At 35.6% G+C, this 27,899-nt stretch overlaps 1 protein-coding gene across 2 annotated transcripts in view; it reads right to left on the bottom strand.

The window, feature by feature from the left end:
- The window catches only part of LOC111143206 (leucine rich repeat containing 7), a 336,603-nt gene that overhangs the window by 40,426 nt on the left and 268,278 nt on the right, over positions 1–27,899 (bottom strand). For both annotated transcript variants that reach the window (XM_022496767.1, XM_022496768.1), the window contains one exon: positions 3,416–3,637. In XM_022496767.1, coding sequence (XP_022352475.1) covers positions 3,416–3,637 — 222 coding nt within the window. The remainder of the gene's footprint in view (positions 1–3,415; positions 3,638–27,899) is intronic.

Below are 27,899 nucleotides of genomic sequence, written 5' to 3'. Positions count from 1 at the left end.
TAAAGTGTGGAATATCTCATGAAATTTATTGAATGCTGTACTAAAAGTGAGAAACGAAATGGTGGCAAGGGTACAGGACAGTTATAAGTGCATTGGTGTTTACCTCCGTGATCCTGGGGCTGACTGGGAGCCGCAGCTCGCTGCCACTGCCCAGCATCAGGAGAGAGTACTCAACTGTGTTTCACTAGCCCAGGAACAAATCAAAATTCAAAATTTGAAGTACAGTTTTTTACTGAATGTGTCTTGCCTTTGCACCATCGTTAAGTTTAAAAATCTTAGTAAAACCATTGTAAGCTGGGAAATGTATGTACTTGACCAAATTAACATTGTTGTGATCATTGAAGAAAACTCTGTTTTTCTCTTTATGGCTCTTTTGTTGCAGCACTAGAAATGCCTTATTAAAATAGAGTGTCTTGATTTAAATGACTGAAGCCCACATTAGAAATTTTCAGTGACTTCCTTGGTCTTTGCACTTCAGTCACTACTCTATAATTTTCATTTGAAACTGTGTAGCTTTAAAATATTTCTTTAGTGCTCCGTATTGCGTGGAGCACTGGGTGTGGTGCCTAAAAAATGAATCTTGGAACACCGAAAAAATAAAATTAAATAAAAAGATAAAATATTTTAAATATTTTTCTCTATTTTTTCCTTGTTAAATGTGGGATAAAAGTCTTTAATGTGTGCATGCACATACATATTCAAGAGGTCTGTTTTTAAAAGAAATAAAACTTAGGAAAGTAAAAAATACAGGCAGTATTTTCATTATGAGAGTGATATTCATAAACTTTTTCAGGCTTTCTCTCTCTTTTGTTTTACTTTGCTTTACTTGCTTTTCTATTTGAAGATTAGGAAAGTTGGGACTGATAACCGTGAAGTTTCCTCTGATATTTAAATTCTTAAAATGTTGTATTTCTACTTCTTCTATTGCCTATGCCTATACTCACAGAGCCAGACTTAACTGTGTGTGTGTGTGTGTGTGTGTGTGTGTGTGTGTGTGGTGTTTAGAATTGTATCATTTGACTCTTAAAAAACTTTCTGAATTTTGTTTGTGGGTGGTAATGTTCTCATTTTATAAGGAGGAAAACCGAACCCCCGAAAGAGTTAAAGACTCGGCCAGGGTCACACAACTTAACATGAGAGTCAAAATCCAAATTCTGAGACCCACCCCCTAGGTATTCTCTTTCTTGAATGCTACAGAGCTAAATGGAAAAGTGGGGAAGTTATGGGGGAGTGGGGAAGAGAGATGAAAGAAAACAGAGTAGAAGTTGGTGATGATGTGCTGGGAGATATTTAGGAGCTGCCTGGGGGTAGGGAAGAGCTTGGTTTATGGTGTTTGTCAATTTCCCTGATGTAACTTTGCCCACAGTGTCATTCTACTGTGTGAGGTCACTAAAGGTGGAGTTGGGAGGAAAGACACACAGTAATGGGCCATATGAATCTAGCTTGCCACAAGTGGTGGACAAATGTTACCCTGAACTGTGAAAAAATTTTGAGAATATGTCTTCAGATTCGTAACTCTGGAGAATGGGCGGCAGAGTTTGCAGACTAGTACTCATTGTTTAAAAGCTCCTTAGGCTTTCCCATGGTCTTTCCAAAGTGCTTTCTGCTTTGGTTTCTGTTTGTTCCACAAATATAAATATACTTCGTCATGGATTATACATTGGCAAAAGAGAGAAACCAAGTTAAGGACAGTTATTTTTGAAAATAGCAAGTTATGAACAAGTTATGAATCAAATTAGTGATAATAACAATATATTCTTATTCACCTGGTAAATTTTTACCTCAGCATTCCAAAGCATTTCCGCCTGAAACCAAGGCAGGAAAAAAACTGGGAAGCCGAGAAGAATTTACTTAAGTCCCTTTCTTAAACACAGCCATTGCATGTTTCAGTTTTTACCTCTCAGATTGAAAGGCACCTGATGTTGCAGCTGTGGATCAAAACACCTGTCAGCGATGACAAATACCTTCTCTGAAAGAATCATGATGTTTTAAGTTTAATAAGTATGTAAACTTTAGAATTTAGTAATCCTCTCATTAGTCAAACTATACAATTGATGTATTTTGAGAAATAATGTAAAAAAGGCCCTTAAATTTAGAGTGCTCAAACCTACTGTTTAAAGTAGGTGAAACATAGGGCACTGATCTCAGTTGATTTTTCAATGTAGCTTCTAATAGGAATCATGAAATCCAAGAGCTTCACTGAGGTTGTGATATTTTGGGGCGGGGGGAGGGAATATGAACAATCTTTAACCTTCTAGGTGCCTGTAGTAAAACATAATTTAAAACTTTACTAACTTTAAAGACTGTTTGGAGAGTTAAAAGCCTTATATCATTACCTGATTAAAGGCACCTGATTTCTTTATCTTAAATCCAATACTCAACCTAGATCAAGGTAGGACAGGAAAAAAGTTGTCTTCAAGCCTATGAGTCTGAGAATGATTAATACCTAATCTAAGCCTCAAGAAGGGTATTAAGAAGTAAAGGCAATGTCTAGAGCAGCTGGGATCCAAATAATAAATGGCTCTTAACAGTGTGAAAGAAAAAACTGGAGAATGGTAATGTCTGAGATGTTCAGAAAATAAGGCAGCGTGATATCTGAAGTAGGCAATACTAAGGTGAAATCTTTATTAACCATATTAAGGTGTTAGTGAAGTTGGTAGGAGCTTTACCCAGTTATCTGAAGAATGAAATAAGAGAAATTAATTTTATGGGAGTATTAAGATCTTAATGCCTTATTTTCTAAGCATAATATAAACCAATAGATAAGACTCTATTCGGTGTTCTGGTTCTAAGGAAGAAAACATTCTATAATGGAAAAGTAAATCCCAATTTTAGATAGGTCGGGAGAGCAGCATTTTTGTTGTTGTTGTTGTTGTTGTTACAGGGTACTTATCAGTGGTTTTGGATCATTTCAGAAGTGTTTCCCTTTTAACTGTTCTTTATCATTTTCTTCAAGCAAAGCTTTAACTTTGTCCTATTCAATAACCAGAAGATAGGATTTTTCGAAAAGGTTCCCACCAATAGTTTACTTTTTACACTGTCAGTTTCACCAGAGGCCTTGGTAAACATGCCTAATCCACTGAAGCTCTGTATCATTCAAAAGCCAAGCTATAGCACTAAATTAGAGTTGAAAGTCGATAGGAGAAGGGATAGGATATACTAGTAAAAAACTTTCAATTCATCTGTTTCTCCTTATGTGAAGTGGGCATTTTACCAACTATCAGTTTTTATATCTTGTAGTGTTTAACCACTGAAAATAATGGTAAAACCCCTAGAAAGAGTGCTCCACTCCATTCAACATGGTAGCAACATTAATTTGTCCCAGACTGCATTAGTGAGGGAAAGTAAACCACGGATCCACTGGATTTCCCTGAACATTTCCTGAAAATTCATCAACAATCACAACTCTTCTCACCTGCTCTGGATAGCCATCCATACTCCTTTGCCCTTTAGTTTGAATTAAGCACCGTCCAGGCTGAGGTCCCCGGGTGGCCTGTGAAGAGGGGATCTGAATAGGCAATGGTGACTGAAATTGCTGGATGGTCACTTTGTTTATATTTCCCTCATATGGCTGCTGCTCCCGGCTACGGTGCTGAAGGCTTTGGGACCCCATCAAAGTCTGGATGTGGCTGCCTGCCTGTGGAGAAGATAATTTGTCAGACAAAGATTCGTGGTGTTGAAAGGATGTGATTAAAGTCAAACACACATACAGAATACCTATCTGGTAAAGTGGCATCACTTGGGCTCTCAGCCACTGCTGGAAAGGATAATGAAAAAACAGTAAGGGTCTGCCTACTGTGGTTTGTGAAAATGTTAATACTGGAGCAAGGTTGCATTAAATACATTCGTAGTCATCTAGTGTCTTGCCAAAGATTATTTTATCCCCCATTTTAAGAGAGCAAAAATCTCTCCAAAAAATCTCAAGAACAAAAAGAAGTCACAGCTTAAAAATAAAGTGGAGTTCTACCTGGCGTTTTATTTTGACTAACAGCAGGGAGAGAGATATAATATAGGAAACATCAGAGGGAGAATGATAGAGGCTGGATCCTGATTCTGAAGCAAAAGAATCAAAGTGTGTATTTTCCTTTATGTCAAAAGTGCATAGTGAGGTTGTTCAGGTGAGGTTAACCAATATTCATTCATGTTCTGCATTATTAGATCAAGAGTATGGTTTTTGGAATCTTTAAGTCACATTGAAAATGAACCATGTGGTAAACTCCTGTGAGAATCTGTAGCTCATGGAGGCACAGATGTGGAAGGGTCTTCCAAGTGAGCTCTGTATGTAGATCATCCCACCGTGAGCTTTCAGAGACATTCATGAGTATCTCATTGAAAGCAATGATGACTATTTCTCAGTCCTTAAGGGTGGCTGTCAGAGGGAGAGGGCAGGCTCACTATGTCTTCCATCTTCAAATGCTATGGTGCGCACCACTGTTCCTTACTCACTCTGATTTTCTCAGCTTTGTCTTATCATCGGTTTTTTGAGTCATTCTACTTGATATCTTTTCCACCACGCAAGTGGTTCTGCTTGTGGGCTGGTAACCCACAACATGCCTTTTATAATTATGGATGGTTTAACATGGAGGTCTTACATGGGAAGTGAATGCTTATTAATACATTTAAACATATATTCCACTTCTGTGCCTGGTCCTCTACCTATTACTACAGAAGTGTCGGAGGGGTTACTTCCTGCATTCATTTTCTTTCTTGTTGATCTTTTAAGGGTAGATCATTTGGAATTCAAAACTGAATTTCACCTTTGAATTCATTCGCTAGGAAAGCCTGTATTTTGCTGTTTGTAACAAATTTGTAATTCATTAGCTAGGACAGTCTGACTAATCAAGATTTCTGATTAAAAATTCAGATTGGAGGAATAAAGGAAAAATTATTAAACATGCATTCAAGGAACAGATTCATTTGAATTTTTAAAAGCTCTTTAAAAAGAGCAACATTAAGAGAAATAAGGAAATGACAGTGATCATGGAAAATCATTTGGAGAAGATGGGAGGCATAATGGTTCCAAACAAGAGGTGATTTCAGTGAAGAAAATATTTAAAATTATTATTTGGCAATACATAAGGGAAAGTAAACAACCATTTGATTATAATTTTAGATGCCCAACTGGCTGTCTTGTTATCGTGTACAATGTTTACATTCAGAAATAGTAAAGATATTTCAGTCATGAGAAATTGGAGGAAAAGATGCAAAAAAAAAAAAAAAAAAAGAAGAGTCAGACTATCTCAGCACAATGTGAAAATAATGATCAATCCAACACTACTCAACGCAATTAAGCAGCAATGGCAAGGCTATAATATAAACACAACTAAGATAACTTCATAAAGGACTAATGTGCATTTCTTTATTGCATCTATGCCCTTTTCAGAAATCTAAATGAAAGGAGGTGTTGCAACTTTGAGGACTGTTCTGGATGGTCAAGTTTTTCCCCTTAGTGTGATTCTCTTCAACCTCCGTGGAATCTCATGTTCTCTTGTTTGGCAGGAGAGAAACACCATGATAACTGTGTGACATTTTGAGCGGCTATACTCTGAATGAACTTACTAGCATGCTAAGGCATAGTTGGAGACAATGACTTCTTAGAGTCTGAAATGCTGACAGTGGAGGCTGACTAAAACTGACTAGACTGGCTATGAAACAATAAGTTGATTTACATTTCAACCTGTTCGTTACCTTCACTGGCATCATACTTATGGGTCTTCAGTCAGTGCTTGAGCCAGTGTACAAAAGGAAGACCAGCAGTTTAATTGAAAGTGATCATGTAGACAAGCAAAGAATTGTTAACATTCAGAAAAACTTAGAGGGATCCAGAACATGGATACATAATCTACATGAGAAAATTAATAAGGACCACTTAACAATCTCTTCATTGATTAGAATATTCAGGTATTGGTGTATCCAAGGGTGAAAAACTGTTTGCATATATTATGTAACTATTATAGCCTGTAGACTTATTTTTCTGGTTTAGTTTTCCCTTCTGATGAGACAGTTGGAGCCCAGAATTATGCTTTGATTTGGAACTCCTTGAAGGCAAGTAGCATAGCCTACTTAACATCTTTAATGATGAGTGCAGTAACTGGTATTTAATAAATAATGGCTACTATCGAAACACTGTGCCGAACAATGTGTTAAACAATGTGCTAATAAAACTTACCTTACATGTATTACCTCCTTTAGTCCTTACAACAGTATTAGAGGTTAACTATTATGAATTATTATTATCTGATTTTACTAATGAGGAAACAAAGGCTTCTAGAAGTTAAATAGCTTTCTCAAGTAGTTTTCACTACTGGTAAACTGACAGGATGAGGATTTGAACCAAGGCTGTCTGATGATGAAAGATCATGCTCTTCCCACCCCCTCCATTTTTTTTTTAAATTATGTACAGTTAGCCAACATAGAGTACATCATTAGTTTTGAAAGATCATATGCTTAAACCCAAAATGATACTGCAATCCCCTAATCACCAAATCGACTCTCTCTCCCAATAGGTGAACTGTGAATTGAAAAGAAACCATGAAAAGAACAAAAGAATCAAATTGTACGATATATTACATTTCTTTAGCAGCTCTTTAATTTGCCAAAGGGCCATTCCTACTTATTGAATTAGATCTGTTATCTCTTTTAGATCCTATGGGTGTGACACAGAGCATTATAGCTAAACAAATAAGTGTATTTAGTAATCTTCCCACAATTATGAAGTGACAAAGCTCATGTTCTCAGATAGTTTGATAAACCAACAAGTGGGCATGGAAGGAATGTGCTATAAAATGATTCTGTTTGCAGTACTGTTTTTTCACTCTTTATTGGGATTACAGGCTGTACTGAATGGGGATGGGGGGGTGACAGCTGTAGAAAGCCAAGAATTAACACTAAATTTTGCATGAAGTTAAGCAAACATAAATGACACAAGACATCTAAAGGGACAATTATGGTGTTGGAGGGACTGTAAAGGGGAAGTGTTTTTTTGTTTTGTTTTTGTTTTTGGCACAAAGGCTTAAGAAAGGTAATAAGGATGCTCATGATGAAGTACAAAGGGCTAATGAAAATGTAGAAAATGTCAGAGGCTGGATTTGTTCAAGCAGAGGGTTAGCTTTGAGAACACTGACTCATACTGAAGGGGAATTTGAACGTAAAGGTTTCTGTAAAGACTGTGCTACACATTTTGAATGATAAAAAGAAATAGAGAAGATCTGACATTTGTTTTGAACTTTCAAGGGGAGGTTGGACAAAATAACATGTATTTGAGAGGAATAGTGATGAAATATAGTGTTTTCAAGTTGACCCAAAACCATACTGTCAAAATTTACAGAGAAAAACTCCAATATCCATAGGACCCAAGAAAACATCAATGTCAACATCACAGAAAAGAAATATTGATTTGATACCAAAGGGCACTGTTCATGCAAAATTCAGCCCACAGCTAATCAGGCTTATTATGTAGAAATTTAAAGTGTTTGGGAAGTTTTATATAATAGAAAAGAAATGACTTTCTTACATAAAATACTTTGGTTCACACTATTCTCTTGGAAAAGACTGTTAGACTGAGAAGTATATTACCCAATTTGGTCATCTGTTTTTACTAGCCATCTTGGGTCTTGAACCACTTGGGGTTGCTTCGAAAAATCAAACACAGCTTCAAAGGATGACAGTTTATGCCAATGAGAATATTCAAAGGGACACAACTCATTCTCTCAAATTAGAGTTCCATAGAGTTCAAAAAATGTTTGGGAGCAGTGTCAACAACACAGAATTACCTACAAATGATAACTCAGTAACTAATTTCAAGGAACCAGTGACACTCATTTAAATGAATCAGTTTCAGTAATTTTGTAAAGAAACAACAATAACAACAAAACAGTCCCATTATATTCTCTTTATACCATGTGTTCTATAGTGACTTTTTTTTAGTAAGCAGGTTAAGTTTTAAAAATCTAGACAGTTGGATTTCTGATTTTAGGTAGATGGAGTAGACATACTAGTTCCCATTCCCTGCAAGAACAACTAAAACCTTGGATATTTTATGTAAACAAATATAAGGAAACTCTGGAAAGAAGACAGAAGAAAGTAGATCAACTCAGATATGGAGACCAAGTAACAGCATGGCAGCGAATCTCTTAGGTTTTATTTTTGGGTCATATATCCCAGACTTGAAGCTGAGGAAGTAGGCAACCCCAAAATGCCACCAGATGCAGAAGAGACAAGCTCCAACAGTATCTTTCTCTCTTTAGCCAAGGGACCAGAAAAAGGACAGCCTAGAAAAACAAGACTTTTAGACAACGACTATTCTCCTATAACCAAACATCATGGAAAAAACTGTCGCCTCACCCTGACAATGCCAGCCAGAGTAAAGTGTGGACCCTAGACTTCTACTCTTATAAAGGTGTAACAAAGCACACTAACACTCCTGCCTGGGTAGTGTCCAAGAAGGCCAAGTTAGATACCACTGCATTCATTCCCATCTGCCTGTAGCAAGTCTTCCCTCACCTCAAAGATGCCAATAGAGATCACACAAGGATCCTGGGCTTCCATACCCACCCAGCAGTAATGAGGCAGCCCTCTACCTTAGCAATAGTATGATTAGAGAAGTCCTAGTAGAGAGTCAGGACCTTCTCTATCACCCAGTGAGGCTATCCCCACTGTATCACTGGAGACCATCTGAGGAGATGGAAATTCCATTCTCACCTAGCAAAAACAAGAAGATTTTGCCTTAAGTGTCAACGGAGACTGAATGGGAAAATTGGACTTCTCTCTACCTGGCCAGAATGAGGCAGTGACACATGCTCCTCCAACTGGAGTGGTATTAGAAGAAGCCAGCTAAAACAGAAGGTTTAAGTACAATCCAGATTTTATAACATTATATGAAAATGTCCAGGTTTCAGTCATACCAAGGACCAGGAAAATGTTAAACTGAATGGGAAAAGATAATCAGGAAATACAAACACTGAGAAGACAGAGATGTTAGCATTATCTGACAAAGATTTTAAAGTAGCCATTAAAAAAATGTTTTGATGAACAATTATGCATGTGTTAAAAACAAATAAAAAATAGAAATGCAGCAAAAATAATAAATTCTCAACAAATAAATAGAAGATATTAAAAAGAAACAAATGGCAATTTTAGAGCTGGAAAATACAGTAAATGAAAAGTCCAGTGGAAGGGGTTAACAGAAGAATGCAGAGAGGAAAGGAGACAAATGTGAACTAGAAGATGGGGCAATAGAAATTACCATGTCTGAATTACAGAGATCAAAACACACTGAAAAAAAAAAAAATGAACAGAGTATTAGGGACGTATGAGACCATACAAAACTTCTGACAATCATATTATCAAAAAGAGAGAAGAAAGAGAATGGGGGTGAAAATTAAATGAAGAAATAATTGCTGAAAAATTCTGAAATTTGTCAGAAGACAAAAACCTATAGATTTAAAAAGCAGAGAGACTAACATTACACAGATTAAACCCAAAGAAAACCATGCATAGACACATTGTAATTAAACTTCTGAAAACTAAAGAAAAAGAAAAATATCTTAAAGGTAGCCTGAAAAAAATGACATCTTACCAGAGAAGAACAATTCAAATGACAGTGGATGTCTCATCAAAAACCATGGAGAAAGGAAAGAAGTGGCACAATATTTCAAGTGCTGAAGGAAAAAGAACTGTCAACCTAAAATTCTATACCAATGAGAATGTTCTTCAGCAATGAAAGGGAAATTGAGACATTCTTAGATGAAGACAAATGAACAAAATTTGTCACCACCAGACCTATCCTAAAATAATGGCTAAAGGAAGTTCTCTAAATAAATGGAAATAATAAAAGAAAGAAGATGGAGTAGAACTTCAGGAAGGAACTTTAGGAAGGAAGAAAGAACATGGCAAACAAACATATGGGTAAATATAATGCACTTTATCTTCTTGAGTTTTCAGAAATATGTGTGATAATTGAAGTAAAACTATGGCATTATCTGAGGTGGTCCTAAATGTATGTAGAGGAAATGTCTGAGACAATTATAAACAGAGAAGGGTGAAGTGATGTAAAGAGAGATAAAGTTTCTACATTTCACTTGAACCCTTAAGTGATGAAACTAGCAGACTCTTGTAATTTATGTATATTCAATGTAATAGCAGGAGCAACAATTTAAAAAGCAACACAAAGAGACTTGCTAGGAACACTATACATAAATAAAAATGAAATTCTAAAAAATAACACACAGGAAACAGGTAAGAGAGAAAACAAAAGAGAGAAGCAAAACAGAGAGAGAGAGAGAATAGAAAAAAGCAAAAAAATACATTAAAACTTAAACTGGGGGTAGTGGGGGGAAGGGAGGGAAATATGATCCAAGATGGGACAGGGGAGGGAAACAAACCATAAGAGACTCTTATTTTCAGGTAATAAACCGAGGGTTGCTGGTGGGTGGTGGGGGGAGGTAGAGGGTGGCTGGGTTATGGACACTGGAGAGGGTATGTGCTATGGTGAGTGCTGTGAATTGTGTAAGACTGAGGATTCACAGACCTGTACCCCTGAAGCAAATAACACATTATATGTTAATAAAAACAAAACAAAACAAAAACTTAAACCTTAATGTGTCAGTTCTTAAGTTAAATGCAAGGAGACTGAATGCACAAATTAAAAGACAGATCTTGACAGAGGGGATTAAAAAATATTACTCAATTATATGCAGAGTATAGAAACTATATGCAGACATTACTTCAAATATAGCAATAGAGGCAGATAACAAGTAAAAGGATTAAAAACATACATCATGCAAATATTAATTAGGGAAAAGAGAATAGGCTGTATTAATACTAGATAAAGTCAATTTCAGAACAGAGAAATTATACTAAAGATAAAGAGAGATCTTATGAGAACAGTCAGTCCACTGAGAGGATACAGTAATCTTAAATGTGTACACAACAAACAACAGAGCTGCAAATGTGTAGAGCAAAATTGATAGAACTTACAGAGAAATAAACAAATCCACAATTATAGTTGGAGATTTCAACACTCTTCTCTCAACAATTGATAGAACTACACTAAAAATCAGTGAGAAAATAAAAGAATTCAATAATACCATCAACTAACCAGATCTAATTATCATTTATAGGACATTCTACCTGACAGCAGCAGAATACACAGTATCTTCACATTCCCATAGAATATTTACTAAGAATATGTCATGAACCAGAGAACAAATCTGAATAAATTTAAAAGAATTAAAATAACACAATGAATTCTCCAACCACAATAGGACCAAACTAAAAGCCAATGACAGAAAAATAAAACTATCTGAATACTTGGAAACTAAACAGTGCAGTTCTAAACAATCCATGGGTCAAAGAAGTCTCAAGAGAAATAATACATTGAACTGAACATAAATGAAAATAGAGCACATAAAAATTTGTGGAACACAGCTAAAGCAGTGCTGAGAGGGAAATTTATCACCCTAAATGCATGTATTAGAAAAGAAGAAGTTTCAAATCAATAATTAAGATCCTACATCAAGAGTCTAGGGAAAGAAAAGCTAAATGAATCCAAAGCAAGCAGAAGGAAGGATATAATAAAAAGAGTAGAAATTAATGAAATGGAAAGTGAGTAACAGATAAAATAGATGAGAAAAAGGTGGTGCTTTGAAAAAAATCTATAAAATTGACATGCTTCTAGTAAGATTGCAAAAGAAAAAAGAATACACAAATTACCAAAATTAAGAATTAAGAAGGGAATATGATTATAGATCCTGTAAACATCATGAGGCTAATATGGTAATACTACAAATAACTCTATACTTGTAAATTTGAAAATTCACATGAAATGGGTCACTTTCTTGAAAAACCCAAACTACCATAATTCGTCCAATATGAAATAGATAATTTCAACAGCCCTATAACTATCAAGATTGTAATCTATAATTTAAAAACTTAGGAAAGAAATCTCCAGGTCCAGATGATTACACTGGAGAATTCTACCAAACATTTAGATGAGAATTAACACCAGGTCCCTGGGTTGCATAGTCTGCTAAGCTTCAGGCTCTGCTCAGTGGGGAGTCTGTTTGAGATTCTCTCTCTCCCTTTCCCTCTGCCCCTCTCACTTGTGCACACATGTTCTCTCTCTGCCTCCCTAAAATAAATAAACAAATCTTAAAAAAAAGAATTAATACCAATTTTACACACTCTTTTCCAGAAAATGGAAGAGGAAGGGACACTTCCCAAGTTATTTTATGAAAATAGTGTTACCCCAATAACAAAACCAGACAAGGATAGTACCAAAGAGAGAGAGGGGGGGAAAAAGAAGAAAACTACAAACAAACAAGGACAAATGCAAAAATCCTTAACAAAATACTGGTAAACAGAATTCAGCAATATAAAAAAGGAATTCTATACTGTGACCAAGTGGGGCTTATATCAGTGGTTGAAAGCTTGTTCTATATTTCAAAATCAATCAATGCAAAGCACCATATTAATGGGCTACAGAAATAAAATCATGTGATGTTATCATTGGAAGCAGAATAAATTTGACAAAATTCAGCACCCATTTATAATAAAAACCACCAGAGACAGAGGGATGGAGGGGAACTTCCCCAGCTTGATAAAGAACATTTACAAAAAACATACAGCTAACATTATACTTAATGTTGTAAAACTGAATACTTCTGCCATAAAATGAAGGACACACAGATGTCCACACTCACCACTCTTTTTCAACATAGAGTTGGAGGTTCTAGTCAACAAGATAAGACAAGAAAAGGAAATAAAAGGCATACAGAACTGAAGAGGAAGAAATTAACTGTTCTGATTTGCAGATGACATGATTCTCTACATTTGAAAATCAGAAGAAGCAACAAAAATAAATTCCTAGAACAAACAAGTGAGTTGAGCAAGTTTGCAGGATATAAGAGCAAATTATACTTATGTATGTTAGCAACAAATATGTGCTCATCAAAATTTCAAGCAATACCATGTACAATCACTCAAAAAAAGTGAACTACTTAGGTGTAAATCGAATGAAGCCTGCACAGGACTTCTTTTTTTTTTTTTTTTTTAAAGATTTTATTTATTTATTTGACAGACAGAGATCACAAGTAGGCAGAGAAGCAGACAGATAGAGAGAGGTGGAAGCAGGCTCCCTGCAGAGCACAGAGCCCGATGTGGGGCTCAATCCCAGGACACTAGGACCATGACCTGAGCCGAAGGCAGAGGCTTTAACCCACTGAGCCACCCAGGTGCCCCCTGCACAGGACTTCTACGCTGAAAACTACACAATGCTGATGAACGATATCAAAGAAGATTTAAATAAATGAACACATACTTGTGGACTGGAAGACTTAACATAGTAAAGATGTCATTCTCTCCAAATCGATACACAGGTTAAACAAATTCTGGTAAAAATCCCAGCAAGATTTTTTATGTACCTGGATAAGATTATTCTAAAATTTATACTGAAAGGCAATGAAACTAAAATAACTCTAATGATTTTGGGAAAGAAGAAGAAAACAGGAAGAATAAGCCTATCTGATTTCAAGATTATTATAGTTATCGTAATCAGAACTGTGTGGCATTGGCAGAGGGACAGACAGATTGATAAATGGAACAGTTCAGAGAGCCTATAAATAGACTCACAAAAATCTGCCCAAATGATTTTTGGCAAAGGTGCAAAAACGATTCAATAGAGGAAAGAGCCTTTTCAACAAATGGTGCTGGCTCAAGTGGACATCCATCAGCAAAATTAATGAAACTTGACCTATATCTCACACCTGATATATATAAAAATTAGCTCAAAATAGATCACAGACTTAAATGTAAAACCCTGAGAATGAAACACAAACCACAGAGTTTAAGAAAAGATTGGCCGGTCACATAACTGACAAGAATAGTATTAGGAATAAAGAACACTCAGAAGGCAGAAGTTAAGAGACTAAATTATCCATTTGGAATAATGTCAAAAGATATGAAGAAACATTTCACCAAAGACAATAGAGACAGCAGCAAATAAGCACATGGGAAGATGTTCGATATTATTAGCTGTTAGAAGACTTAAAATTAATACCACAATGAACTATCACTATCAGACAGCCTAAATAAAACATAGTGACAGCAATGAATGTTGACGATGATGAGGAGGGACTAGATCGCTCAGAGGCTGCTGCAGGAAACGGGAAATGGTAGAATCACTCTGGAAACATATTTGGCAGTCTCTTCAAAAACTAAATACACAAGTGCCATATGATTCAGCAGTTACATTTCTGGACATTTATCCTAGAGACGTAAGACTTACATTCAATCAAAAACCTGTCCATGAATGTTTAGACCACTTTTCTTCATAACAGCCCCAAACTGGAAACAACCCAGGTTTCCTTCAGTGTGTGAATGGTTAAACAAATGGATGCATCCTTACCATAATACACTCATCAGCAATAAAAAGGAAGAAACTACTAACACACACACAATGACGTGAATGAATCTTCAGGGAATTATGCTGAGTAAGAAAGCTAATCCCCTAAAATTACATACTGTAGGATTCCATTTGTATGGCATTCTTAAAAAGACAATATTATAGAAATGGAGGGTTGTAGAAATGCCAGAAGTTAATTTAAAAAGTAATAGAGGCAGTGCAGATAACACACACAGTCTTTGGAGTCACATAACTCTGGGCTTTATTTCTCGCTCTATCACTTTTTAGTTATGCAATGTTATGCAAGTTACCTAAGCCCCCTCTGCTTATCATATGAAAGCGATAGATAATGACAAGTGTTTCACAGAATATTGTGAAGATTAAAGGTAACATAATAAATTGAGCATATTGCTTGGTACATAGTAAGTACTCAATAATTGCCCTGAGAATAAAAAATTATCTGCTAAGTAAAGGTCTGATTGCTCTTTGGGACATAGCAATAAATAATCATCCACGAAAACTCTTCTTTAAACCTGTTACAATTAATTAATGACAATTTGCGTTAGAAATTGCTCCTGAAAATTAGCCAATCAGCAATAGTCTCTTTCAAATAACTATGCTTCACCAGTTCAAGGTCAATGAACCCCTAAATATTCCAACTTTTGAAAATCCATCAATCCTTGAACTCTAGGCTTCCCTAGACTCCAGTTTACTGAGATTGTGTCTTACAAGTTATTTGTTAGCAAGCTGTAAGTCATGCATTTCGCTTCAAATATTGAAAAATGACCTCTTTTATGGAGGGGTACAGCATACACAAATTTAAAAAACACAATTCTGCCATAAGTAGAGATGACACTACTCACTCTTCACTAATATTGCTAGTATTTTAAGTTGAGGTGATTCACCTTCATTTTTTCGCCTTAGACACCTCCATCCCCATTATTTATATGATTTCAAGAAACTGTCCAGGTGAAGAGTGCAGCCTGTGTTCATATATAGTAATTCAGGAGGGATACTAACTAACTTATGACCTTGGTCTCATTAACAGGCTATTGTTAGGAATAACATTAAGTGAAAATTTACCTTGCCATAATTAACTCTGTGTTAATTGTTGACAATGATGTCAGAGTTTTATCTAAAATAATAAATATCATAATATCTACCAATAATTAAACACATATGACAGGCACTGTGATAAGTATTTTATATCATGATCTTATTTTTTAGAACCACTCTAGAAGGTACGCATCACTGTCCTTTCTTCCCCAAGATGGAAACTCAACAGTAAAGCTTAAAAATCATGGGGTGCCTGGGTGGCTCAGTGGGTTAAAGCCTCTGCCTCTGCCTTTGGCTCAGGTAATGATCCCAGGGTCCTGGGATCGAGTCCCTCATCTGGCTCTCTGCTCAGCAGGGAGCCTGCTTCCTCCTCTCTCTCTGCCTGCTTCTCTGCCTACTTGTGATCTCTGTTTGTCAAATAAATAAATAAAATTTTTTAAAAAATAAAAGCTTAAAATTCCCAAGGGCCAATTAAAGATAAAGTTAGGCTCACAGTTTCTTTTGCACTCCTGCCAAAAAAAAAAAAAAAAAGAGAGAGCGAGAGAGTGCACAAGATCTTAAAAAGACTGAGTTTTTTTTTCCCCTGCAGGTTAGTGCATAGCTTAGTTTTTATGTTTTAGTGTAATTGTCATTTTCCAGTGATTGATTCAATTTTCAGTGCAGTTTTGTCACTTTTACCAGTCGTTTTTGGTGACAGGATTTAGGTTATTTCTTGGAAGATAGAGACAATATTAAACAGGAGGTGGTGGTTGGAATCTTAGATGATATAATTAGAAAGTCTGACAGGCTAAATCATTGAAAAACAAAATTAACAAAATGAACTAAATTCAACATGATGGAAGAATCCCTAGGTAGTTTTCGGTCATGCTTAGGGCTCCTGATCTGTTCCTTCTGAGATTCACAACAGTAAAGAATTTGTAAATGTGTCAGATTAAAGAAAATGAAGATTTAGTAAACAAGTGCATTTGAGAATAACTAAAATACTGATAGGGTCAAAAAGAAAAAACAAGTTGAAGAGGACTCAAAAATCATTTTTAAGCACAAGACTGGTGCCAGAGTTTCTTTCTTTCTTCTGAACATGGAACAGAAGAAACAGTACCAACTTGTGGCAAAAAGTCCTAGCTAACTATATACCAGATATATTCCTGATATTGAGGGTTATTTACTATTGCCACAGGGCTATGTTATAATGTTTTCTGAATTTTTTTGGTTGAGTGGAGTGGGAGGGATATAGTAAGAGTATAACATAGTGATTAGACCAGGCTGTAGAAGAAGACATTACTGGGCTCCAGTTTTGCGTTCCTCAATTCTATGCCTCTAGCTCCTTGTCTAATAAGGTTGTTTTGAAGATGATATGAGAATGTCTTGTTGAGAATGTCTATGTTAAGCATCATGATACAGTCCACCGTGTATTAGGCATAATTGTTCTATGATCATGATAACCAAACTATTAAGCATTATTTTTCCTTCTCTCTTTCTCTCTCCTTCTTAATATTCAGTTAGGGCAGTTCTGATGCCAAAAATCTATGTTCTCCCATTTGGGCATTAGTGGACAACTTGGAACGGAGCTCTGAAGCTTAAAAGAGAGGAGGCAGGAAGATGTTCTTTTCTCTGCCCTGAGGACTGTGTGACATTACATTCTGCTAGCACAGTGCAAAATTTTGGGAGGAGCATTACTCAAAATATTCGTTGACAAAATTTTTTAGAGTCAAAAACCGGTCATATACAACTATCATATGATCTCCCTGATATGAGGGAGAGGAGATGCAACATGGGGGGTTAAGGGGGTAGGAGAAGAGTAAATGAAACAAGATGGGATTGGGAGGGAGACAAACCATAAGTGACTCTTAATCTCACAAAACAAACTGAGGGTTGATGGGGGGAGGGGGGGGTGGGAGGGGGGGTGGGATTATGGACATTGGGGAGGGTATGTGCTATGGTGAGTGCTGTGAAGTGTGTAAACCTGGCGATTCACAGACCTGTACCCCTGGGGATAAAAATATATTATATGTTTATAAAAAATAAAATAAAAAAAAAAACCCAGTCATATACTTCAGTGCTCCAAATGACAGATAAAAATATAGGGCAGTAAGGCCTTTCCCTTCAGTGCATGGGCCTTAGGATGAGAGCTGGCTGATATGTGCAGACAATCTTTTCCTGCTTATTGAATCTCATAAGCATATTCTTTTATGATTAAATGTCAATTTACAAAACACAGCTATGGAACTGGAAATTATTAACCAAATGGGAAAAACAACAAAGGATCCATAATAGCAAAAGTGATGACATTGGAGCTACCTGACATTTTCAGCCTACATTTTGTTTTGTGATGGTGCTAACTTACACATTCCTGAAATGAAATAAAAGAAAGATGTTAATAGTAACAACAAAAAATTGACAATTATTCCTTTCACCCTTAAGACTTCTAAGAAACTTTAGATAGTAGACTAAATCAGATAAAAACCAAGTGGCAAGAAATGGAATCTTAGTATTTTGACATCTTCTATTTGGCAATAATCCTTGATCATTTGCCAGGTGTCATGTTGTTTAGGTCTTCAAATTACATGCTCAGTCATGGACATTTTTATCACATTGGGTTAATTTTGCATTTTTTTTTGCTTTTATATTTCTTCTAAAATGAAGACAGTATAAATGTTATTGAGTTATTTCAATTTTCAGAAGTAGAACAGTCATTTGTCTGAAAGAATACCTATGTCAGGATTTTAAGAAATAAATAGTTTTAATCTGCTATTCTATTGTTTTAATTTGTGGCAAGGTTTTTTTTTTTTTTTTCCTCCTTTACTTCTGACTTAATAGTCATTTGAGACACTTTGGGTTTGCACTTTAATAGAGGAAATAATTTAGGGTCAGTCCGGATGAGAACAATCTCCTGATTTTATGACAGTGATGCTGTGATGTCTTTCACTACTGGAGACAGCTGTATTGTGGCACTGATATTAGGAGATAGAGGGATGTACTCTGGAAGTTAAAGAACTAATGCTGTTTGAGTAAAAAAATTTTAAGAAGCGACTGTGAAACTGAACAGTGTTTTATTCAACTGTCAATTTTGCTTTAAGTTAGAGACTTTTTTCCATTCATATTTCCACAATCTCCTATCTGCATTATTTTTGAGAACAAACTTCATTCCACAATAGTAATAGAGTAAGTTTAAAAAATCTGAGTTAAATAGTACTAAAATTAATTGATTAAAAATACATCATCCGGGGCACCTGGGTGGCTCAGTGGGTTAAGCCTCTGCCTTTGGCTCAGGTCATGATCTCAGGGTCCTGGAATCGAGCCCTGCATCAGCTCTCTGCTCGGGGGGAGCCTGCTTCCCTCTCTGTCTCTTTCTGCTTCTCTGCCTACTTGTGATCTCTCTCTGTCAAATAAATAAATAAAATCTTTAAAAAAAATTAACCATGACAACTAGTTCAGAATTAATCTGAAAGCTCTTAAAATGTTTAAATACATCATCCTGTTTGCATTAATAAAATATATATTTGAAATGGGTCATTAAATAGAGGAAATTATGTCAGTGATTTCTTCAAAACCTTCTTCCTGATTCAGGTGTTACCAAGGACATGGTACTGCGTCTGGTGCGTGCATTTTTCATGAAATTTTTGATTTCCTACAGGCCACGTACTTTTGCTTTGACAATTAGTTATTGTTTAACAAGCAAATCTTTATATTTATTTGGGCTTCTTTCTCTTATATGAATAATTTGCAATTATGGGGGGCATTGAATCTCATAGGATATATTCATTCTTATTTCTCTAATTTAGGGAAAGACATGGCCACCTTGATTTACTGGAAAAGGTAACATGTTAGTCAATCAATAAGCTGGGTTTTAAAAGAGTCCATCTGAATAACAGGTCTGATTCTGGTGACATAAAAGAAGTGCAAAGTGAAATTCTCAAGACTAGATTTGAGCCCTTAGCTTATAACTCCTATTATTGTTCTTTGGATTGTCGTACGTATTTTAACTCAAGCTCTAGTAATGCATTTTTATCCTGTTCTGGAAAAATAACTAATAGCTATGTCATTAAGACCATGTTGAGACTATTCTAGTAGAGAAAGAAGCATATATGTGTTAAGCAGGGGAAGATAGTGAATGTTCTCAATATAGTCACTAAATATAAGCATCAGAAATTTCAAAGAGCCTCCAGTGAGTAACTGGTGGATGCCTAACAATATTATCAATAATTGCTACCTAGCCACAAAAGCCATATAAGAGAGAATTTTTACCTATCTACTTCTACTCCTCACCCCTTCTAACCTGGAAGGATATTTGTGTGAGGGTGGGTATGCGTGCCTCCCAGGCAACTGGTATGTTGCTTAAAACTCGTTTTACAATCAAAGGGTAAAATTAATGAGTGGCTACTTACTGTTTACACAAATAATAAGTTTCAAATTATTTCTGGACACCAAAACTCTAAGAAAAGCAGGGTTGCATTACTGTAGATCTAGACAGTCATTTTCAGGGTCCTGCTAGGGATAAAGGTTCATACATTTGGTATCTTCCCACTGCCGCCCTTTCCTTTTAAAAGTTTAGTTCCCTGAAAAAAGTGGATTTTGGTCAAGAGAAAAAATGCATATATTAGCGTAAGAAATGTCTCTCTGAGGGTAACAGACTGTGCTAAGAGGTTTTTTTGTTTTTGTTTTCATTTTTATGATTTAAAAATCTGTAATTATATGACTTCATCAATTTGCCCTTTCAATGACTCAATTCTTGTTTGGGCAGAGCTCACTGCCAGTGGATGGGTTTGGCTGCTACTTCTTCCTGAAGCTCAGCAGCCCTTGTGGAAGACTGCCATCACCGTGGATATCACTGCAGTCTTCACATTGCTCAATACAGAGCCCTAAGTGACGCCACCGCCCGTGAAGGAGACAGGAAGAGGATGAGGGAAGCAAGGAGAGTCTCAACCTACCAGGTGACTCAGAAAGACCTTTTCCTAATGTTCAGAAAAATGTCTGGAGTTCAAAATGACTACATAAAGGAGTCGAATCTGTTTTTGAGTTTCAGTGATGGCCCAGTCTACCAGAAAAATTGAAGAAAAATTTACTCTAACCAGTACAAAATTTGCTCCTAGCAGAGGAGAAAAATGAGGACTGGGAAAGAGAAGCAGAAAAGTGGGAGCCAGGATTGTGCTTGGCATTACTCACAGTGATTGGGAAAGTTGTTCTCATTTGCTTATGGACTGATGAAGCCAAGGTATTGCTCCTGGAGGTTCTTCACTGTCAATAATGTACATTGCTTTGGGAGGGAAAAATACAAAGTCTCAGGCAAAACCTACTCTACCTGATATATTTCTTTCTGTATAAAAGGAGAGTTTAGCTATAGAATTGACAATTACTAAGGTTTCAGAATTTTTTTTTCATTTCAGTTTTATTTTAGACTAGAACAGATATTTCTGACTCTGACGTAGTTGATGGAAATGAGAAACATTTCTATTTCTCTGTATCTTATTATCCCTTATATGCAAGGTTTACTGGGTTGATCTTCCTGTTTCTTCCACATCTTGACTGGCTCTCTCTCTCTCTCTCTTTTTAAAGATTTATTTGGGAGAGAGAGAGAGGGAGAGCACACAAGTGGGAATGCAGAAGGAGAGGGAGAGAGAATCTCAAGCAGGCTCCATGCTGAGCACAGAGCCGGTGTGGCTCCATCCCAGGACCCTGAGATCTTGACCTGAGCCAAAACCAAAAGTCAGATGCTTAGCTAACTGTGCCACCCAAGCACACATTGACTCGCTCTCTTACAGTGTAGATCTTACTCTACTTTCTGCCATCCCTACTTTTTCCAGTATTTAAATATTCAACTTTCTTACCTATTCTAGACTTTCCACTATTTCCATGTAAGCAAGCTATGTCCACCCTCTCCCTTGCATTTGATATAGGGGATTCCAACCGCACTATGACTGTGTCTCAGCAAAATTACAAAAGCCAAGAATTGTTGTTATTTTTATTTTTGTTCCATATATATAGAGTGTGGGTAGCAATATTTGCTTTTAATACAAAAGTTCTGGTGCAAGTTACTTGTTAATGACTACAACTTAATGGTTATATGATTTAAATAAGATATTTGTGGCATAACACTAGGATGCTTTTATTTAAATTACTAAATATATAGGTTTTCGTATGTCACATTTTAAAATATCTACTTCTTATTTAAAAATGATCAATTTATTTTCACTTTTTTGAAAAGTCCTATAATAGATTGACTTTTGTTACCAAATGAAAAACCAATTCTAATAGAAATTTGATTCAGTTTTTTGTTGTTGTTGTTCTTTGGGGGGCAGGGAAAGGGCAGTAGGAGAGGGAGAGAGAGAGAATCTTAAGCAGGCCCTGAGATCATGACCTGAGCCAAAATTGAGTTGCTTAACCAAATGAGCCACCCAGGTGCTCCTAATTTAGTTGTTTTAAAACAAGAATGATGTCTTGACCATATGGTCAACAGCAACACAACATGAGATTTTCAGAAGGTATTTTGAATCTTTTCTTTCTAAATATGTATAGAAAGAAATGGTAAAATATACTGAGATATAGGAGAAATGCCAAAATTAAAATAAGGAATGAATATTCCTTCCCAGAAACTTAATTAAATAACTTTTTAATAGTTCATATGATCTGAAAAAGCAAAAATTCCAGTTTGGGGTCCTGGGAAAGAAAGGATTAAAAAGGACATGAAAATGATCAAAAAGCCCATATAATTTCTCTTACATTTATTTAAGTTTCTCCTAATGAGTTCCTGGGCATGCCTCAGAGATGACAAGCATCTGGCAATCATGAAGCCCTTAATGGCTGGGCTGGCATTGTAGAGGGGAGAAAATCACGGGCAGATTCAGCATGAGGGATAAGTTTGTGAGTCAAGACTAAATTAGCTGCGTTTTTATGCTTTTCTTTTCAACTGTGTCCATTCTGATGTTGACCCTTGATACCTATCTTTATTATCCTAGCTGCCAAGTCATTATCTATTTAACCTAGGAAAACAGACACACGGGGAGCGAATAGTTGCTAATATTAAAAGAGAATTTTGAATGTCTATTCTTTATGTATAAAAAAATTTTTTTCTGATTTAATATCAGTAGGATTTTAAAGTTTCTTGGTTATCCTTTTCAGGAGGAAATGTTTTAAGTTTCATTTGTTTTAATACGCTGCTTTAGCCTTTTTGCTGCAATGCTTTTCTGCTCCAGCATTGTTTTATCCTTCAGTTTTATATCTCCCAGGGATATTCAACCTTAGGACTCTCCACATTTTTTTAAGACTCTCAATATTCTCAAAAGAGTTTGTCATTTCAGAATTAAAGAAAAACAACCTTGTCATTCCTATGGAAGGATTCTGCCAAATCAGGGTATAATGTCTGAATTTATTTTTTATTTTTCTTTAAAGATTTTATTTATTTATTTGAGACACACACAGAGAGAGAGAGAGAGAGAGAGAGAGAGAGAGAAACAGAGCAAGAGCAGGGGGAGGAGCAGAGGGAGAGGGAGAAACAGACTTCTGCCTGAGCAGGAGGTGGGGGCTCGATCCCAGGACCCTGAGATCATGACCTGAATGGAAGGCAGGAGCTTAACCGACTGAGCCTCCCAGGTACCCCTAATGTCTGACTTTAAAATGAAAATTTTTTCACTTATGTTTTACACTATGACCTTCCTACTGTTTTTTCTTATGTGTAGGAGAGTAATCTAACATATTTAGTCACCTGTGAAATCTTGGCAAGTAATGTAACCTAAACTCCATGTCTCTGAGAAACTCAGTTTCTTCATACAGTGGATAAAAATAATAGTACTTATAGGATATGGTTGTCATAGGGATTAGATGAAGAAATACATGAAAACATCTATGCCTGACACAGAGTAATATTTAATATATGGTACATAATAGTTCTTACGTAGGATGACTTATGTAGTTCTTATGTAGGGTGACTGCAGCATAATCCCAGAGACTACAGCAGTTAATGCAGAGATGTGGTGGGAGTCTAACATACAAATGCTCCTGAAGCCACTGTTGTTTTCAGCCACTGAAGAGTTTTTAATAACAATTCTTAAAGTGCTTGAGTAGTACGACTTGGAATTCAGAGGGAGATTTACATAGCTGTGACATGTTCTTCTAGTAAGGACTCCCAGACTTTCTGAATTAATGGACATTTAGAATTTGAGATTTTGGACACTGACAGGGCAAGAGAGAATTGAAAACTACCACCTACTATTACATCATCAAAAAAATAAGTCAATTAAATCCCACCTCTTGCCACTCAGAAAAAAAGAAAATGAATAAACCAAAAAACCAAGTCAGGATTTAACACACTCAACATTAGCCACGCTCGGGTACTCAGGACAGAAACAGCCAATAAAGAACAAAATTTTTCTGATTGATGATCTTTGTCTAATTATTTGATGTGTCTAAAAAATGTTATGTGTTGGAGGGTACCCAAATTTGTGCTCCTTTAGTGCCTGGAGTGCTTATAGGCATATCCATGAGTACTACCAATATTAGATCAACAAAAGAGCTATGATAACCAGAACAGAGAGCCAACAGTTCAATCAAAATCTTTCTAAAACTGTGTTTCCCACCGAATCTCTGAAGCATCACAGTGGTTTCTGAGCACAGCAGTATCACAGCACTAATGTCACACAGTTGGAGTATCACAGTAGTAACAGAGGTGTATCTCTAGGCATAGCATGGCAATAACATGAAAAAAAGTCTAATACAGAGACTTTAAGAAATACACTCTAATAGAGTTGTCTAATACTTCACTACTTATTCTCTTTTGATTCCCCATTCTATTTGTAGTTCAATTTTTAATTTTCCATTCTCACTCTGTCTAGCTTAATGACTACTCACTTCAACTGCAAAATATTGATTTTTAAAAACATTCATTATAAAATGAAATATAAACCCAATAAATAAGAGTATAATTTTCATAGCTATTTCAGTAAATTCTGCAGCCCAGACTAATAATTCCATTACCATTTTCATTTTTTAAGGTTGATTTTCACTGAATAATTAACTTACTATATTCAATTATTATATAATAAAAAACTAAATTTGAAAATTTAGAGCATTCTTTATATTTTCTACTCTGTATGATAATAGGTAGACACATCTGTATGTTCTACAATCTCATATTTTAGGCCAAAGAGCTATAATGTGGAGGTAGTCTGAAAATGCACATCGTGATAGTAAGAAGAAGATACAAATGAGTTTATATATGAAAGACATGCTACATATTTCACATCTGACAAGACATATAAAAGTTATGAAGTTTTCAGATAGATTAAGCAATTATTTGGTCTTCAAATAATTGAACAACAATAATTCAATAATTGAACAACCTCACAAATGTTTAATCAATATAGGATTGCACGGGATTCTTAAAGTAAGTAGAGAAGCAAACAAATGATCATTATGATTTGTATTGATGATAATGATTAAACATAATATTAGGGAGTTTGAAGATAGATTTCAGGTAAAATGGATATATGGAGGATAATGTAAACATCTGTTAATTCCATTTAGAGTAATAAGTGAATGAATCTTTTTCTTTTATGGGAATATTATACTAGAAATTTGCAACTATACAAGTGGATATAGTTCCCGCCTTTGGTCAGGCAACCTCCCCTCGACTCTGATAGGTATCCCTTCAACTTTCTGCCGTCACATTCATCCTATTATCTTTCCTCATAAATAAGCAGATTCCCCTCCTTTCTTCTCTGAGATTTTCAACTTCCTCTTCATCAATAGCTTCTCATCGGCCTTCAAATATGATCAGGAGTCTGTCATCTTAAATATTCTTTCTGGCTTCCTTACATCCTTTTTTAGTTCTACTATAATTGTCTCATTCCTTTCAAGTGGAAGCTCCTTTCTTGAATTTTCTAGGTTTCTATGTTTATCTGCTCCTTAATGTAAGTTCCAATGGATTCCACTCCATCAGTTAAGTAAACTCCTTTTGCCAAGGCCACAATGACCTCTCTGTTTCTAAATCCAAAGAGCCTTTAGTCATACTTACCTTGCTTGATTTTTTCACATCATGTGAACTGCTGACCACTCCTTCCTTAAAACATTTCCTTCTAGTTTTTTAGTGGTCACTGGAGTTGAGAGCCCTATCTATTCTACTCCAACTGATTAGTCCAAGCCAATCATATAATTCCATAGACTTGCTAGGGATAGGAAGTCCTTAGCTGTTTTGGATCAGTGAGATATAAGAAGAGGTTTGTTGAGAGATTTAGGGTTGAAATGTTCCACTTGTAAGAGACAGCTATTGGGAATTTGGTTCTCTCCCTTGATGGATTTGAAAACGGAAGCTTGTATCTCCAATTGTCATTGGTAGCCAACTTAAAATAATGAGAGAAACCAATTTTAGGATAAAACCAACAGTATGGATATGAGTGGAGAGGGAAAAAAGCCTTAAGTATTTAGATTATAAAACTGAAGACTAGATCTGAGGCTTATTCTAGATATTGATAATCAGCTAAGTATTTAACATTCAAGGCTATTTCCCTTGAATTTCCTATAACTTGTGTCAGAAAGGACCCTATTGATAAAATCTTTAGTTATTCCTTTCCTGTTCCTCCTAAGAACATCCCTTAAATGTTGGTGTTCCATGGAGTTCTGTCTCACTCACAGCTATCTGTCTCACTCACAGCTAATTATGACATGTATTTGATGATTACTAAGTTTGTATCTTCAGCTAAGATTTCCCTTCTGAACTTTAGATAAATATATCCAAATAAGCAGTAAACATCATCTCTCAGATACTCTACATATACCTCAAATCAACACATTAAAACTTAAGTTAACCTCCCCTCCTCCACTTCTACCTATCACTCTTTTTGTACTTCCAATCTCAGTGCATGGCACAATATCAATCCCTTGTCCAAATTAGAAACCTGTGTATCAATCATGGAACTTATATCTATCTCTTATATCCTATGTCCAGTCAATCACAACATCATGTTGGCTCACCTTTGAAGAAGATATTGAATCTATGCATTTCTTGCCACCACCCATTGCTTCCATTTACTCTCCCCTGTATTAGAAAAGAACTTTCCTAACTGGTTCCATCGCCTTCAGTCTTTCTCCTCTACAATTCATTCTCTGTAAAGCTATCAAAGTGTTATTTAAATGAAAATTTAATCTTGGCTTTCCCCTGTTTAAAACACTTCACTGTTCTTCTTCTTATTTCCTTCAGAATAAAATGCAGCATGATCAAACTTCTATTTACCCTCCAGCCTTATTTCACATCACTCCTCTCAACTTCCTTTAGTTTCTTTATGGAACAGGTGCCCTTTCCAGATTCTTTCATAGCCCTAGATCCCAACTTCATAGCACTAATCACACTACATTGTGTTTATCTTCTATGCTTAATATTGCCCAATGGGCAGATTAATAATGTATAATACATGCAAATCAGGTCATTAACAAACATTTTAGGTAAAATAATGTGATAGGTAATATATATGTATATTTTAAAAAACATTGAAGGAGTCATCAAGAGGAAAATCATCACTTAGGTTACAAAGAAAGTATGTGATTATATATGCAAGTTATGAAACATAATTATAAAATAAATACTCATGTACTTAAGAACTAAGTGTAAGAGCCACAATTCAATTTAAGAAATAAAACAGCAGCAAGAATAATACAAATTTCCTCCCTAATCCTACCTCCAACCTTCCCTTCAGAGATAACCATAATCATAAATTTTGTTAACCATTCCCTTATAAAAATAGTTTTCTGACTCATGTACTTATGCCTAAACAATATATTTTTAGTTTTGCTTGTTTTTGAGATTTATAAATATGATAGTTTTGATGTGTTCCATCTTCTGAAACTTGTTTTTTGCTCAAATTATGTTTCTAAAGTTTATACACATTATCATAATTATGATTAACTGATTTTCATTGCTTTAAAGTACTTTTCTGTGTGAATAGCAGAGTTTATTTACATACTTTCCTGGTGGTAGGCATTTGGGTTTTTCCAGTTTTCTACTATTATAAATATTACAAGTGTCTTGAATAATATCTCGGGAGGGCAATTTTTGGATAGTAGGGTATATTCATGTTCAGTTTTATAAGATAATTTGATACCAAAGTGATTGTGCTTTTTATTCCTGTGAGAACTATTAAAAAGGTTTCCATTGCTCTTATAGTTGCAAACAACCTAATTTTTCAGACTTCTTAATTTTTGTGACTAGTAGCTATAAAATAGCATCTTTTTTTTTGTATTTCTAATTGACAAAAGTATTTAGTTCTTAAAAATGTTTATTTACTCTCCTAGTTCCCCTTGTATTTTACCATTCTTTTGTAGTGTTGTATGTCTTTTGTTTTTGACTATATGAGTTTTAAAAAATATATTCTGGGATACTAATCCCTTGTCCTCATATATGCTACAATTATCTTCCCAAGGTTGTGGCTTCTTTTCTTCCCTTCATGGTGATTTAATA

This window comes from Enhydra lutris, unplaced genomic scaffold (genome assembly GCF_002288905.1).
Source record: "Enhydra lutris kenyoni isolate GAN:26980312 unplaced genomic scaffold, ASM228890v2 scaffoldscaffold9, whole genome shotgun sequence".
Taxonomy (NCBI): Eukaryota; Metazoa; Chordata; class Mammalia; order Carnivora; family Mustelidae; genus Enhydra; species Enhydra lutris.
Note: the sequence above shows the minus strand (reverse complement) of the source record. Positions and strands in the feature narration are given on the sequence as shown.